The sequence below is a fragment of the Trichechus manatus genome, unplaced genomic scaffold (assembly GCF_000243295.1).
Source record: "Trichechus manatus latirostris isolate Lorelei unplaced genomic scaffold, TriManLat1.0 scaffold00011, whole genome shotgun sequence".
Lineage (NCBI taxonomy): Eukaryota > Metazoa > Chordata > Mammalia > Sirenia > Trichechidae > Trichechus > Trichechus manatus.
Window position 1 is genome coordinate 17751072 of NW_004443947.1, and position 17184 is coordinate 17768255.

At 36.0% G+C, this 17184-nt stretch overlaps 1 protein-coding gene and 1 long non-coding RNA gene across 7 annotated transcripts in view; one reads left to right on the forward strand and one right to left on the reverse strand.

Annotated features, from left to right (window-relative positions):
• Positions 1–17184, forward strand: part of LOC111819541 (uncharacterized) — a 48221-nt gene that overhangs the window by 17031 nt on the left and 14006 nt on the right. The gene's annotated exons all lie outside the window — the stretch shown is intronic.
• The window catches only part of HMMR (hyaluronan mediated motility receptor), a 41784-nt gene continuing 26545 nt past the window's right edge, over positions 1946–17184 (reverse strand). For 3 of the 5 annotated variants that reach the window (XM_023726524.1, XM_023726520.1, XM_023726521.1), the window contains 7 exons: positions 14627–14743; positions 8835–8981; positions 8046–8258; positions 7851–7950; positions 6982–7158; positions 6228–6390; positions 1946–5665 (listed from right to left, as the gene is read on the reverse strand). In XM_023726524.1, the coding sequence (XP_023582292.1) occupies positions 5646–5665; positions 6228–6390; positions 6982–7158; positions 7851–7950; positions 8046–8258; positions 8835–8981; positions 14627–14743 (937 nt within the window). In that variant the 3' untranslated portion in view covers positions 1946–5645. The remainder of the gene's footprint in view (positions 5666–6227; positions 6391–6981; positions 7159–7850; positions 7951–8045; positions 8259–8834; positions 8982–14626; positions 14744–17184) is intronic. The other 2 variants (XM_023726522.1, XM_023726523.1) reach the window with 1 other exon arrangement.

A 17184-nucleotide genomic window follows, 5' to 3' on the forward strand; every position in this document is an offset into this window, starting at 1 on the left:
GTTCCTCAACTCTGCCTTTGATGTTCAGGGCTCCCAGATTGCCATACATAATCGAATTACTTGGTTTTTTGGGTCTTTGTTGTAAGAGGGTCCACCGGAAGTGTCTGACTACTCTGCCGTCTTGGCCCTGACAGTTCCACTGGTTGCTCTTTGGAAACCCTATGGAGCAGATCTACTCTCTCCTATAGGATCACTATGAGTCGGAATTGACTCAATGGCAACTTTGTTTTTTTAAAGACAGTGTCTAAAACATACTACTCAATAGTATTTATTGGATGAATGGGCTCTCTGGCTTCAGTGTTATTCACATATAATTCATTTTCTACTTAGCAGTTGGAATGACCTTTCTGAAACAAAGCTGAGGGTAATTTACTGCCCTTATTGGCTTACCATTGTCTTCAGGTTAGAGATCAAATTTGTTATCATGTGTTTTGCTCTTTGTGATTCATACAATCAGGTCTACTTACCCTCCCAGTTTAACTTTTCCCTAATACTATCCTGATACTGAAATTTCAATTTCTCAAATACGCCCCTCTATCACTTCCCTGACATTACCTTTGCCGTTGAATCCTCGTATTCCTGACCCTCCTTCATCTGACTCACTCCTATGTATTGAAGAGGTCCTAGTCGGACCTGGTCGGACCTGAACTAGGATAGACACTCCTGCTAGAGCCTAAGCACTTTGCTAATCAATCACTGCATTGTCTTCTGCTATCAAACAATTCTGCAAGGAACATTTTTACACATGAATCTTTGTACAGGTATCAGAAGGATTAGGTAGTACAGGAGAAATTTTCTGAATCAAAGAACAAATTCTTTTTTAATGTTAGCAGACACTGTCAAATAGATTTCAGTTAAGATGTATAATGTGCTATTTCCCCCACCTTCATAGTGTATTGTCATAGTTTTTGATTTTTGTCAATCTGATATGAAAAGATTGGTATTTAATTTTACTTTGCATGTTACTTGGATGAGGAGTAAGATTAAGTATCTTTTAAAAATAAAGAACATGTGTATTTCTTTTTCTATGTTCTGTCTGCATGTGCCTTTTTTGGAGTTTTAGACTTTTCTCTATTGAATTACAGCAGCATCTTTACAGGAAATTTGTTCTTTGCCTGTCATATGCAAGTTTACCATTTGTTTTTTGACTGTGATTATGGATTTTTTTTTAGCATCCAAATTCTTTGTTTTTATGAAATCACAGCTATTTTTTCTAGTTTTCTTCAGAAAGTCTTTTCATTTTGAAATTATAGACATTCTTTCACATTTTCTCCAACTACTTTTTATATTTTCATTTTTTTACACTTAAATCTGGAGTTTATTTTTGCTTTGAAAGTGAGGTGTAAGGATGCCACTTCTTTCCCCCATGTGAACAACCAGTTATCCCAAAGCTATTTATTGAATAATTCACAGTTTGAGGAAAATTCCAGCATTATTTCTTTTTTTTTTTTAAAAAATTTTTTTATTGTACTTTAGATGAAGGTTTACAGAACAAACAGTTTCTCATTAAACCATCAGTATATCTTTTTTTTTTTTAAAAAATTTTTTTATTGTACTTTAGATGAAGGTTTACAGAACAAATAGTTTCTCATTAAACCATCAGTATACATATTGTTTTATGACATTGGTTAACAACCCCACGACAGTCTGTGCACATATTGTTTTACGACATTTGTTAACAACCCCATGAGATGTCAACACTCTCCCTTCTCGAACTTGGAGGACTTTTTTTTTTTTTTGGTGAAAATATACACAGCCTAAGTTAAACCATTTCAAAAGTTTCTACATGTACAATTCAGTGACATTGATTACATTCTTCCAGTTGTGCTGCTATTCTCACTATCCTCTTCCAAATTATTCCATCACTATTATCTTCAACTCACTGCCCCTTAGGATTCCCATCAAACCTTTTGAGTTGCTGTTGTCAGTTTGATCTCACACAGATAATTCTTTATTTTTTGTACCTTAGATGAATGTTTACAGAACAAATAGTTTCTCATTAAACAGTCAGTACACATATTGCCCTATGACAAGGGTTAACAACCTCAATTATTTCTATTTTTTTTGTGAAGTAGGAGTTGCCATCATCTGCTGAGGTACTTAAGTCTGATGTTTGAGGAAAATTAAAAATGGGAGAAAGAAACAGAATTGTTAGGTGACATTATAAGCCTAGATAAGGTTGGAAAAGAGAACCTTGCTGTGGCCCCCCAACTCTGAAAGTAGACGATTTTATTTAGTACTGTTGGGACTATGACTGGAACACATGGCCCTTCCATGTGGCTGTCTTACTTTCTCACAGCATGGTGCCTGGGTTCAAAGAGCAAGTGTCAAAGAACACCAGGCAGAAGGTGTATCACCTCTGATGAGTGTGGTAGACAGAAAAATGGCCCCCAAAGAGGTCTATATCCTAATCTCTGGAAGCTGGCAAAAGGGACTTTGCAGATGTGATTAAATTAAGGATCTTTAGATGGGAAAATTATCCTGGATTATCTGAGTGGGCCTAATGTAATCACATGGGTTCTTTATAAGAGGGAAGCAGAAGGGTCAGAGTCAGAGAAGGAGAAGTGACAATGGAAGTGGAGCTTGAAGTGATGTACTCTGAAGACACAAGAAGGAGCCATGAGCCAAGGAATGCAGGTGACCTCTATAAACTAGAAAAGGCAAGGATATGATTCTACTCTGGAGCCTCCAGAAGGAACCAGTCCTGCCAACACCTTGATGTAAACCCTGTATGACTCCTTTTGAACTTCTGACCTCTAGAACTGTAAGATAATAAATTTACATCGTCTTAAGCTGCTAAATTTGTGGTAATTCGTTTCAACAGCAATACAGATGACTTAACTTCTGAAGGTACAGTGTCACTTTCACCCTAGTCACAAGCCATCTTTGGAAAATATTACATGCAATAGGAGGAAAATTGGAATAAATTTGATCGGTTAAGGTCTAAGCAGAAGCCTGGTCTTTAGGAGCTCAGTGCTTGTACATTTTCATTAATCCTTAACCATGAATAACTCCCAAGATATGGTTTTCCAAGACTAGGTGCTTCTAAGAAATTAAGGTACCTTGGATTAGTGTTACAGAGGTAAGCAGAATTTGGGAATACATTTTGAAACTGTTCCAAATATCTATGAAAAATGCTAATAAATAGAATCTGACATTTTAAATAAAGTTGTTTGTAATATTTTCTTATTAACTTTTTAGTATTTGTACTCTGTAATGAAGTCATCTTTCTTATTCCTATTATTGGTAGTTTGTGCCTGCTTTTTCCTGATCAGTCTATACTAGAGGTTTATCAATTTTATTGATTGCAAAGAACAAACTACTTTTTGATTTTTCTGTATTGTCTTTTATAGTTTATTGATTTCCACTCTGATCTTTATTATTTCCTTTCCTCTAAATCTAAAAAATTTAGGTCTGTTCCGGTGATGCTTCCTCGGCCATGACTGAACCGGGCAGAACTGGTTCAAAGCCCTGGTTCTAGGTTGGTCGATTATGCTCATTATGGGCAGGGTTTTCCTGCCTCTTTGCAAGTCTGGTCATCTTTGATTTGATGACAGAAATTGTGAATTTTACTTTGTGGGGTACTGGATATTTCTATATCCCAATAAATATTCTTGAGCTTTGTTCTGGGATGCAGGTAAGTTTTTTTTTTTTAGAAATCATTCATTATTTCAGGTCTTCTTTTTAAGTTTTGTTAGGTGGGACTACAGTAGTGCTCAGTTTAGGCTAATTATTCCCCATTACTGAGTTAAGACGCTTTCGTATATCCTACACAGTACCTCTTAAATCATGAGGTTTTCCAGTCTGGCTGATGGGAACCAGCATTTGTCTTTGTGTGAGCTTCAGGTACTAGTACTTCTAATCCTTTCAGCTGGTTCTTTCCCAGGCCTTAGGTAGTTTCCTCATATGCATGTGTTGGTCAGTATTCAGGTGAATACCTGAGAGGGACTCTGTGCAGTCCTCTGGAGTTATCTCTCTGGGCAATTCCAGTACTTGTCCTGTAAACTCTAGCCACTTTAGTGTCTGCAGATCTCAGCTGAATCTTTTCAACTCAGGTAGTTTGGTGGGCTCTAACTATGTTCCTATTCCCTGCATCACAGTCTGGGAATTTTCTCAAGGCAGTAAGTTGGGGGCAACTGTAATGCTCACCTTGATTGTTTTACATTTCTCATGATTACTGTCTTTCATTACCTGTTGTCCAGTGTCTTGAAAATCGTTGTTTTATATATTTTGTCTAGTTTTTGGTTGTTTTAGGTATGTGTTTGGGGGAGCAGGAGTAGCAATAAATCCTGTCCTTGTTATTCCATCTTAGTTAAAAGTGGAAGTCTTTAGCTATTTGATTTTATCAATTTTTTTTCAATTTCTGCATTTCCTCTGAACTTAAATATCACATCTTAAAATTCAACCATATATTAAAATTTAATTAATTAATAAAAAGCTATTCTGATTGTGGAGGCTTGATGGTGCAGTGGGTAAGAGATCGGCTGCTAACCAAAAGGTCAGTGGTTCAAATCTACCAGCTGCTCCTTAGAAACTGTAGGGGGCAGTTCTGCTCTGTCCTGTAGAGTCGCAGTGAGTCTGAATCAACTCGATGGCAATGGGTTTGTTTTTGTTTTTTGGTTATTCTGATTGTAATGGTTTTTGTTGGGCCATCAATGGGGAAACATCACAACAGAGAAGGCTTATAATATGCTACCAACTGCAAATCAGACATTTTAGAGGAAGATCTACCACTTTCCAAATAGTATGCTACCATTTGTGATTCTGGGGATGAACGAGGGCAGAGAACGCAGAGACAATAAATATATCTTAAACAGAAGCATAATTTAACTTCATAAAATGCAGGTTGAATAATTGGGTCAATGATTTACTGGGTGCTTTTATTTCATATCACACAAGTACTAACAGAACACTCAGTAGATAGGCAGATGATGAGCAGTAGAAGAAAAATTCTCTAAAGAAGTAACAAGCAGTTTCTCAGATTTTAGTGTATCTAAGAATTAACTGCAGAGTTTGTTAAAAGTGCAGATTTACAGGCCAAACCCCAGATTTTAATTTAGTAGATTTTGGATGGCACCTAGGAATCTTCAATGAATTATTGAACAACCTGAGTGACACTTGTAAGAAACAGCGACTGCTGTGGAGTTAAGCTTCTCCTTATTTCTTATTTGAACTGAACTGCAGGGCAGAATGAATATTATTAGGGCAATCAAAGTGAAGGCAAGACCAAGCTAAGGTCCTTTAGCTTAGCTAAAAAGGTGGGTTCAAAAAGAAGCCTCTAGGATCAAGCTAAAAAAACCTGGGATTAGAATCTTGAAACCATCTAAGGTTTCAGAATAGGGGGATAATGATATGATAGTGATTTTTAAAGGAAGATTGATTTGATGGGATGAGTTATAAACTGGAAACCCAGTTAGAAGTTTTAAAATGAGTAGATAAATGTGAGTATCAATAAAATACTCACAATAGAAAATATCAGGAGTATTGGTAAAAAATATTGAACCTCCTTCCACATACCTAAGGATAGGCAGTTAAAATTATATACAACATTATAAACATAATAATAATATTAGCAATAAAAAAAAAATAATCTTTAGCAGGATTTTCAGATGTTACTTGCATGATTCTTGAAACTCCATAGGTGTTCAGCAGCAGTTTGTATTACCTAGAATTATTTTAAAGAGGTATTAGTATTCTAAATTGAAACAAATTCAACAATCTTTATAAATTAAAAACAGATCTCCTGTCTTCTCTGACACAGATGAAGCAGTTTGTGTTCCACAGCATAATTTTATTTATAGTTTCATTTACTATTTAAACAAATTTTGATTGTGAAAAATACAGGTTTAGTCAAGAAGGAAAGAAAATCTACTTCCCCTAAACTACAAATTAGAAAATGATTAAGGACCCAAGAGACATTTAGGTTAAAATGCTAAGGATATTATGGAGGGAGTAATTCTGGTTAGTAGGTTAAGAGTATAAAAATGTCAGACAAGATATAATTTGAACTGGGCTTGAAGGACAGGCAGGATCTGGACATAGGAGAAGAAAGGGTAGGGGAGAAGGAAAGAAATAGGCATGTATACAAAAATCTCATTAAGAGTTTCTTTTATATCAGAAGGTGTCAACAGCTTTTCACAGTTCATAAAAAAATTGGTAACTTGCAAAATGCTGCGAAAGCAAAACTAAAGGAAGATGATACTTCTCTACATTTATTCATTCCTTACCTTCCTTTAATGGGGTTTTGAGGGCAAAATTTTCTTTACTTTCATGATGAAAAGCCTTTGAAGGATCAAAGTGCTTGATACCCAGAACTTTATTCAATTCCTCTTGGAGTTTTGTCTCACTTTGTTTTTTCTTAGCAAGCTGAGAGCGGAGTTTTGACACTTCCTAAGCAAGAAAAAGGTAGACACTCAACAATTTATTAAACATCATGTTGGTGTTTGTCATTGACAAATTCCGAAGTTGCTTATGCATCAAACCTAATTGCAAGAATCACTACTATATCCAGGCCTTAATACTATGAATTACAAAATGATTTTGAAGAGCTTGACAAAGAAGAGAGTCATTTAGATCTTCTTGCTCCTCTACAGGTACAAATCTATGTTTATTGTAAAAGTGAACTCAAAATTAAATAGCTAACTATTTTTTAACACTGTTTATAACACTGTTTATCTTTATGATATATCTACATCAGGGACTTTGCTATTTCTATTTTGCAAATAGAGATGGATGTGTAATGCCTTATGAATTCTTCCAATTACACTAGTAATTTTCCATATACTAATGAGGTAGTTGGAAAACCTGAGAACACAGAATACCCTTCTGGTCAGTGCTCTAAAATATATCCACAACCCTGAGATGGATAAACTACCATTATTTTCTGATACCAAAGTCCTTTGTTTTACTTAACTATTATAAATAGGCTAATAAATCCCCTCACCAAATATTGTTAATAAAGCTAAATTTTATTTAACAAACCGATTTGAGCTGGCTATTTTCATCTTTCAATTTCACAACATGCTTGATTTTTTGCTTTAGATTCTGATGACCCAATAATTTAGCATACGAATCACTTAGTTTATTCAGCTGTTCCTGAGCTGCACCATGCTCATTCAGCAAAGCCTGTTTCTCTGCTTCAAATGCATCCAGTTGTAGCTGAAAAAGATTTTTTTACAAAGTTAAGACTTACAACTCTTAAGTCTTTCTTCTCATATAAGCCATAAAGAAAGCTAAACCATAGAAAATAAACCACAAACAAAAAACAAAGTATATTGACATATTCTCAGGGCTCTCAAGTTTCCTATGAAAATATTTTAAACTTTCTATTTTTATTTCAAAGATCATTAAAACAGAAAGAAAAAAAAGAAAAAGGAAGAAGAAGAGAGACTGTCTGGCAGCCAGTCTAAACTGTATCAGCTGGATGACCACTTTATAACTGAATACTGTACTTCTATTCTTTTTTAGTACCAAAATTAGCATTTAATCTTTTTTTTCTTTAAAAACATCAGCATGTTAATCTGAGAAATGCTGAGCTAGATCCTAACAAAATATAAATCACAAATTTACATAGATTAATTTATATCAGGAAAGTTCCGATCAGGAGAGCCTCCCAAGCTTTAACTTTAAATCCCTCATTAGAAGGAATTTTTTGCCCTAAAGGCTACATTACAAGATTTATGACAATAATTTAATAAACTATATAAGTCTTCTTTAATATGAAGTTAAACTGAATTGTAAATCCACTTTGAAATGATCTTTCAGAAAAACCTAGTCACTGTTATGACTGTAACAGGAAACAAAGTGAATTCAAAAGCAACCACAAGTAAGTTTAGTTCTGATTTATAAACCTGGAACGGTTTTGTTTTATTATACAGTTCTTCATAAAGGAGACGCCACTTATTAATTTCCTCAGTTAATTCTTCCACTGTATTTTCTTTTCCAGCTTTTCTGTAAGGGAAATTTAAATGACAATGAGTAATTAAGGAATGTAGTTATTAGAAAAAATAGCCTTACATGGTACTCAGGTTCTAAATCTAGATTACCTTGCTTCTTCTTCCAATTGTTTCTTAAAGTCTTCACCTTGTTGCTTGAGTTGGTTCTGCAAGTCAGTTATTTTTTTAAGAGAAGAAACTGTTATTTCTTTAATTTCTGCTTCTTTAAGTGCTGATTTGGTCTGCAGATCTAGAAGCATCCTTGGGTTTGAGAAAGAAGTGTCCATTAAACACTTATAGCGACTCTTTTTTCCTTCTTTCCTCCTGTTATGGATTGAAATATATGTATTGAAATCCTGGCCCCTAAACCTGTAAATATCCTATTTGGAAACAGGGTTTTCTTCATTATGTTAATCAGACCCTTTCTGAGTAGGGTGGGTTCTAAATCTAATCACTTTTGAGTTATAAAACACACAATGTGAGGATCCTCTATAAGCCAAAGAATGCCAAGGAACCAAAGAATGCCCGGGGCTACCTACAAGGAAGGAATCCACAGGGTAGAGGCCTTGATTTGGACATTTAGCCCCCAGATCTGTGAGAAAATAAATTTCTGTTATGTAAAGCCACCCACTTGTGGTATTTCTGTTATAGCGGTACTAGGTAACTAAGATACACCTCTTAAAAAGCAAAAAATAAAAACACACAAACAAAAAACTGAAGGAACTCTTGAATAATTGTAATTTTTAACTGAGTAAATTCTTAAATTGCAATTTAAGATTGCCAAAAGCAAGTCATGGGACTTCCATTCCCTGTATCACTTACTAGCTGGCTTGTAACAACATTGTTGCCTCAATGGTTTTCAATCTACAAGTGTGCTTTTGCTTTATTTCTTCTACAAACCTCGCATATTCTTGATTTGCGCTCTCAGTTGCTAAGATCTGATGTTGAACATCCTCTGTACATTTTTCAGCCTTGGCCACTTTTTCCTGTAGTGATGAGTTCTCCAGCTTAAGATCTTCTATCTCACTAGTTGTTAATGTTTTATAGCTTATTTAAAAAGAAAAAGAAAAAAGAAAAAAATCAAAGCAGCTTTTTAAATACTGAATAAATAACAAAACTACAGCTGAGGGTACGTCTTATCCACTTTAGGTGAAACATATAAAACCTTATAATATATTCTTGTATTTACACAGGTAAGAATTTAGTGTTCTGAGGTCAGTACTAACAAGCTTACATGCCAGGTATTCACTGTTCAAAGAAAAAAATCAAGTGCCTACTATGCACAGGAAGTATGCATACAGAGATGAAAAAATCAACTCTCAAACACAAAAATTATTCCAGAACTAAAAAAAGATAGCCCCTGCACTTAGTGTCAAAGAGTTTATGATATTGTTCAGAAGATCAGGAAATGCCTCACCCACTCCCCACAAGAAATGGATAACTATATAATTAAATTTCTGATAAGTGCTATGAAGGCAAAGCACTGAGTACTTTAAGCTGATAGAACAGGGGACCTACATTTTAGTTGATGATTCAGAAAAGGCCTTTCTGAGGAACTTATGTTTAAGCTAAGGCTTGATGTATAAGAAGCAGTCAGCTAGGCCATTAAAGGGAAGTATTTAAGAGGCAAAAAGAGGCATAAGCACTGAGAGGCAGGTAGAACACAGTCCATTAGAGGCAAGGCTACAGCCTAATGAATAGCAGAGGCAGGAATAGAGGTTACAGACAGGGGCCAGGTCATCACCATGGGGCAAAATGTATTTACCCAAGAGACAAAGGGGAGCCATTAAATGGTCTCTTGGTAAATGTGTGGATCATTCTGGAGATTTGTAGAAACTGGATTGGGAAGGGGCAGGAACAGATTGATTGGTCAAGGTGAGTGAAAAAGGAGACTTAGACTAAGAAAGTGGCAGTGGAGCCAGACTAATGGAGAAAGATGAGGGTTCTTTTGGAGGCAGAACCGAGAAATTCAAGAGATACATTGGATGCGAGGGGTAAGGGAAAGAAATTTATCAAGGATGACTCTAAGATTTGCAGAATGAGAAATTGGGAAGATGAAGATGTCATTGAGATTTAAAAAAATGAAAGACTAGAGATGGGAAAAGGTGGAAAAAGGATCAAGAGTTGTTTTGGACAAGTTAATATTCAATGCTAGTGACATACTACTGAATATATCACGGAGGCAGCTGGATATATAGGTGTGGAGGTCAAAAGAGAGGTCTTTTGAAGAAATAAATTGGAATGCTATTAGCATATTGATGGTAAATGACCTTTTAGAATGGATAAAAATCTCCTAAGGTACTATTTTTTAAAACTGTAAGTCATGATCCATCAGTGAAAAAGGAAATCACTTTAGAGGGTTGAGATCTTCAGAATGATCCACACATTTTAAACCAAAAAAAAAACCAAACCCATTGCCGTTGAGTCGATTCCAACTCATAGAGACCCTATAGGACAGACCTGAACTGCCCTATAGGGCTTCTAGTGAGCAGCTGATAGATCTGAACTGCCGACCTTTTGGTTAGCAGCCCTAGCTCTTAATCACTTTGCCACCAGGGCTCCACTTAGAGACCATTTAATGGCTCTCCTTTGTCTCTGAGGTAAATTCATTTTGCCTCATGGTAATAGTCCGGCACGTCTCTAATCTCTGTTCCTGCCTGATAAAATATGAACTAAATATTTATATACACACATATATAAATTATATATATATATATATATATATTACATATAACTTAGAATATATCATATCTAGGAACAGATCACTGGGAAAAAAAGGGTACTATTTAATAAATGGATATTAGGCAATTGGTTATCCATATGGGAAAACAATAATAAATTTAATTCCTACATCACTACACACACAGAAATCAGTTCTAGATGGAAATATGAAAAGTGAAACTTTGAAACTTTTATAAAAAAAAAGGAAAATATCTTTATGTCTTTAAGATAGAAAGTATTTCTCAAATGAGATATAAAAGTGCTCACCATGAAGACCTACAAATTTAATCACATGAAAATCCAGAACTTCCATTCATCAAAAGAACCCATAAGGAAAATGAAAAGCTAAGCCACATATGGGAGAAGATATTTGCAACCCATAAAGCTGACAGAGAACTCTACAATCAATGAGGAAAAGGTAATAACCCTACAGAGAAATGAACAAAAGTCCTAAGTACTTCACAGAAAGGGAAAGATGAATATCCTATAAATAAAATAAAAAATGTTTAACCTCACTAATAATAAAACAAAAAGCCAAACCCGTTGCCATCACATTGATTCCAACTCATAGTGACCTCACAGGACAGAGTAGAACTGCCCCACAGGGTTTCCAAGGAGCAGCTAGTAGATTCAAACTGCTGACCTTTTGGTTAGCAGCTAAGTTCTTAACTACTGCGCCACCAGGGCTCCATTAATGATAAAGGAAATGCAAATTAAGATCATAATTAAGAAGCCATTTTATACTTACTATATAGGCATAATTTAAGAATAACAAATTCTGGAGAAGTATAGCAATGAGAACTTATACATCACTATTGGGAGAGTAAATTCTTCATTCACTTTGTAAAGAGATCTGGCATTAGTTTTTTTTTAATTTTTACTCATTTTGTTGGTGAGAATATACATAGCAAAACATACACCAATTCAACAGTTTCTATGTGTGTAATTTAATGACAATAATTACACTCTTCGAGTTGTGCAATAATTCTCACCCTATTTTTCTGAGTTGTTCCTCCCCCATTAACATAAACTCACTGCCCCTAAGGTTCCTGTCTAATATTTAGAGTTGCTGTTATCAATTTGATCTCATATACATAGTTCTTAAAAGAGCATACTGCTCAAGGCAGACTTTTTCACTAGTTAAGCTAAACTATTGTTTGGTTTTAAGAAAATGTCAGGGAATATTTTTGGTTTAAGGTTAAAAGATTATCTCAGGGCAATAGTTTCAGGGATTCATCCAACCTTCATGGCCCCAGGAAATCTGGAGTCCATGATAATTTTAAATTCTGTTCTACATTTTCCCCCTTTTGGTCAGGATTCTTCTATAGAATCTTTGATCAAAATGTTCAGTAATGGTAGCCGGGCATCATCCAGTTCTTCTGGTCTCATGGCAAAGGAGGCAGCTCTTCATAGAGGCAATGCATTTCATATCCTCTTCCTATTCCTGACTCTCCTTCTTCCTCTGTTGATCCAGGTGAATACAGACCACTTGTTGTGCCTTGGATGGCCACTTGCAAGCTTTTAAGACCCTGTGCACTATGCAATGAACTAAGGGGCAAAAGCCTCAGAAGCTGCTCTCTGTTTTTGTTGTTGTAAATATATCCATCACAGAACTTTTGCCAATTCGACTTTTACAGGTGTACAACTGATTGACAGCAACTCCAATAATCAGATGTGCAACCCTACCCTTAATCAATGCAGAATTAACCCTTCCCCCCCCACCCCTTTTAACTACTAATAAAATTTGCTCCCTATACATTTGCCTTTTCTTGTCTTTTATATAAGTGAGGTTGTACAATATTTGTTCTTTTGTGATTAACTTATTTCACTCAGCATGTCTTCCAGCTGTATCCATACTGTAGCATGTATCAAGACTTCATTTCTCCTACTGGCTGAGTAGTATTCCATTGTATGTATGTACCACAATTTTTTTATCCATTCATCTGTTGTTGGGCATTTAGGTTGTTTCCATCTTTTGGCTTGTGAATAGTGCTGCAATAGACACGGGTGTACAAGTCTCTGAGTCTCTGCTTTCAAGTCTTTTGGGTATATACCTAGGAGTGGAATTGCTAGGTCATATGGTAGTTCTATTTTTAGTTTCTTGAGGAACCGCCACACTGTTTTCCAAAACAGCTGTACCATTTTGCATTCCTAACAGCAATGGATAAGGGTTTCAATTTCCCCACATCATCTTGGTATTAATTTTTAAAGTTGAATATTCACATACCTATATCATAGTGGTTAAAAGCTATGGCTACTAACCAAAAGTTTGGCAGTTCAAATCCACCAGCCGCTCTTTGGAAACTCCATGGGGCAGTTCTACTCTGTCCTATAGGGTTGCTATGAGTCGGAATCGACTTGATGGCAATGGGTTATAACCTTAAAGAAAATCTTACATGTTTGCACTAGAAGACTACAAGAATATTCATGAGTACTATTCATAATAACAAAAGAAATGGGAAACAACCCAAAAGTCCAAAGGGAGAATGGATAAATTGTGGTATATCCATACAATTGAATATACTATAGCAGTGACCATGAACAAATTATATCCTCATGCAACAACGTGATTCAATCCTAGAAATGTACATAATGCAGAGTGAAAAAGCAAGACTCCGGAAATGGCATACGTTATGATGGCATTTTTTGGTGAAGTTCTCCAGCAAGCATAATTAGATAATGTATTATTTGTATAAGGAGCCCTGATGGTGCAATGGTTAAGTGCTTGGCTGCTATGCTAACTGAAAGGTTGGAGGTTCAAACTTACCAGTGGCTCTACAGGAGAAAAGACCTGGTAATCTGATCCAGTAAAGATTATAGCCTAGGAAACCATTTGGGGCAGTTCTACTCTGTCATATATGGTCACAATGAGTTGGAATCGACTCCACGGCACACAGTGATTATTTATATGAATGCTCATGTTATAAAATTGTCATACACAGGAAATAAAGTGAGAAAATAATTAATGTAGGGTTCAAGATGGTGTTATCTCTTGGGGGAAGGCAGAAAGATGGGATAGTGGAGGAACGCTTATACAGATATTACATTGTTGCCAATTATTTGGTTTATTCGATTTCTTTCATGGGTTCTTGTGTGATGATTTTATCTTTATGCTTTATAGTTTATGTACATGTTGAGTAGTTTTTTGTACTTATTAAATATGGTATTAAAATAGATAGAAGAAAAATAGAGACCTCCCAAAAGATCTGAAACAAATATGATAAATAGAAATGTTAACATTAATTTACTCTTGCATTCAGATGCATAAGTATTTTTTATATTATCTTTTGCAATTTGCAGCCTCTCCTAAAAATAAGAAGAAAAAGAAAAAAAAAAGGAAAGGGAAAATAACTGGATAGGAAGGTGAGAAAGTAGATACAGTACTCAGACAATTTTTTATCAAGAGGATTGGCTATAAAGTAGAATTCTGAGATAAGAAGGGTGCGGGAAGTGAGAGTTGTTGGATAGCTGCAGAAGGAAGTTAAGTGGAAGGTCAAAGGAGGTTTTTTAAAAAATTATTTATGTATTTTAAAGATGAAGAACATATTTTAATATTCATAAGAATAATTCCAGTAGAAATTTTGAAAATTATTTGAGACGGGATAAATGATGGTGTAACGTCACTGAAGGTTAAAATGACTAGGACACTTCATCTGTAAGAAGTGAGAAGGATAAGCATAAATGCAGGTGAGTTCATAGGTTTGATGATGATAAAGACTTCTGCGTTCTTTATGGGGAAAATGAACATGTAAGAATAGGAAAAGCACAAGTATTCAAGGCTTGGGAGTCCACAAAATTTGAACTGGACAGTGGGAAAGGTAATGTAAAATGGCCATTTATGGTTGATCATTATGAATTTAAAATAACACCAATCTTCCTATTTGTGTAATTGTTTTGTTCACAATTTCCCTAGGTAACCACCCCCCCCAGCTCCCATTACATTTGGGAATGTGGGCTCCCAAGAAAAATACCTTTCCAATTGAGCAGTAACATCTCCAAGGTTTTGTACTGTACTATCAAGCCTTTCCTGCAAAAGCAGGGTGGCCTGAGTGTGAGCAGCATTACTTTTCTCCAGTTCAGCTTCCTTCCTATGAAAAAGAAATAAAAGATAAAATGTGAACTGCAAACCATTAACCTAAGAAAGATATTAATATTTACCTTTGACACTGTTAATCATAACTTATATTCACCTTTGCATTAGGTGCTGAAAAACTTAGATGTAAATATATGACCTACCTCTAATAGCATGTTTTTTAATGTACTAACTTTACTAATTGCTTTATACTATCTTTTCTGCTATCCTTTTGCTTTTGTTTTCTTCCTAATTTACTTATTTCTAAATTTATTTTTTCATGTCATATGTATTTATATAGGTAGTTTAAAAGGTGGGGTGGGGGGGAAGGTAGGGTAGAAACACCCTAAAATAGAATGTTAACACCTGCAGCCAAGATTAAAGAATGCAAAGGATTACCAGCAAAAAAGTACTTGGATTGAATAAAATTTAGTTCCCTGTATTTAAACATTTAAGAAGAACTAGGTACAGTTAAGGAGCCCTGGTAGCACAGTGGTTAAGAGTTTGGCTGCTAACCAAAAAGTCAGCAGTTCAAATCCACAAGTCGCTCCTTGGAAACCCTATGGGGCAGTTCTACTCTGTCCTGTAGGGTCACTATGAGTCAGAACCAACTTGACGGCAATGCGTTTGGTTTTTTGGTTAGGTACAGTTAAAGACACTTCATTTTAATGAGAAGCTAATTTGCTGTATAAACTTTCATCTACAGCACAATTAAAAAAAAAAGGCAACAACAGTAAATACTATAACATATACAATCCTGCAAAAACAGTAGTAACCAGTAAGAAACTATGAGTGGAAACAGAGGTAGACAGGTATGCTGAATAGGTGTGGGAAGATGTATGGGAGTACACCCACATGCATATATAGGTTTGGCTGTGGATATTTCTACATATGTATTTGTATGTCCTGCATGTATATTCATATATATAATAGAGCACACAGGGGGCACAGTCATGGAAATAACCTAGACACAACCACTCCCCATGGGACTGAGCTACTGGGCCCGAAAGCTAAGGACCATAGTATCGGGGGACATCAAAGTCAATTGGCATAATGTAGTTCATTAACACAACGTTCTATATCCTACTTTGGTGAGCAGCATCTGGGGTCTTAAAAGCGTGCAAGCGGCCATCTAAGATACAACTATTGGTCTCTTTCTATCTAGAGCAAAGGTGAGTGAAGAAAACCAAAGACTCAAGGAAACAATTAGTCCAAAGGACTAATGGACCACAGGAACCATAGGCTCCACTAGCCTGAGACCAGTAGAACTAGATGGTACCCGGCTACCACTACCAACCACTCTGACCAGGATCACAATAGAAGGTCCTGCCTAGAGTAGGAACAAAATGTAGAACAAAATTCAAATTCACAAAAATGACCAGATTTACTTGTCTGAGAGAGACTGGAGGAGCCCCATAGACTATGACCCTTAGACATCCTTCTATCTTGGAACTGAAGCCATTCCCAGAGATTACCTTTTAGCCAATAGATAGGCCTATAAAAGAAATACAGCTAGAATGCCCCCTAGAAGCAAGGGTGGTGAGACTTCGTCTCGCATACTTTGGACATGTTATCAGGAGGGACCAGTCCCTGGAGAAAGACATCATGCTTGGTAAAGTAGAGGATCAGTGAAAGAGAAGAAGACCCTCAATGAGATGGATTAACACAGTGGTTGCAACGATGAGCTCAAGCATAGCAATGACTGTGAGACTGGTGCAGGACTTGGCAGTGTTTCATTCTGTTGTACCTATAGTCGCTATGAGTCAGAACCAACTTGATGGCACCTAACAGTATCAACAAAATAAACAATAACACCTGTGAGGAAAGTGCTTCTTAAAACAACCATCTTTATGAGACAAAAGGGCAACATCGGCCCAAAAGCAAAGATGAGAAGGCAGGAAGTTACAGGAAAACTGGACGAATGGAAATGGGGAACTCAGGGTGGTAACAGGGAGAGTGCTGACATATTGTGGGTCTGCAACCAATGACAGGGAACAATTTGTGTATAAACCATTAAGTGGGAAACTAATTTGCTTTGTATACCTTCTCCTAAAACACGATTTAAAAAAAAATAGGCAAAGGATATGGACAGACACTTCACCAAAGAAGACATTCAGGTGGCTAACAGACACATGAGGAAATGCTCACATCACTAGCCATTAGAGAAATGCAAATCAAAACTACAATGAGATATCATCTCACCCTGACATTACTGGCATGCATCAAAAAAACAAACAAAAAAATAAATGTTGGAGAGGTTGTGGGGAGATTGGAACTCTTATATACTGCTGGTGCGAATGCAAAATGGTACAATCACTATGGAAAATGATATGGCACTTCCTTAAAAAGCTAGAAATAGAAGTACCATTCGGTCTGGCTATCCCCCTCCTAGGAATATATCTTAGAGAAATAAAAGCCATCACACACGAATAGACATATGCACGCCCATGTTCACTG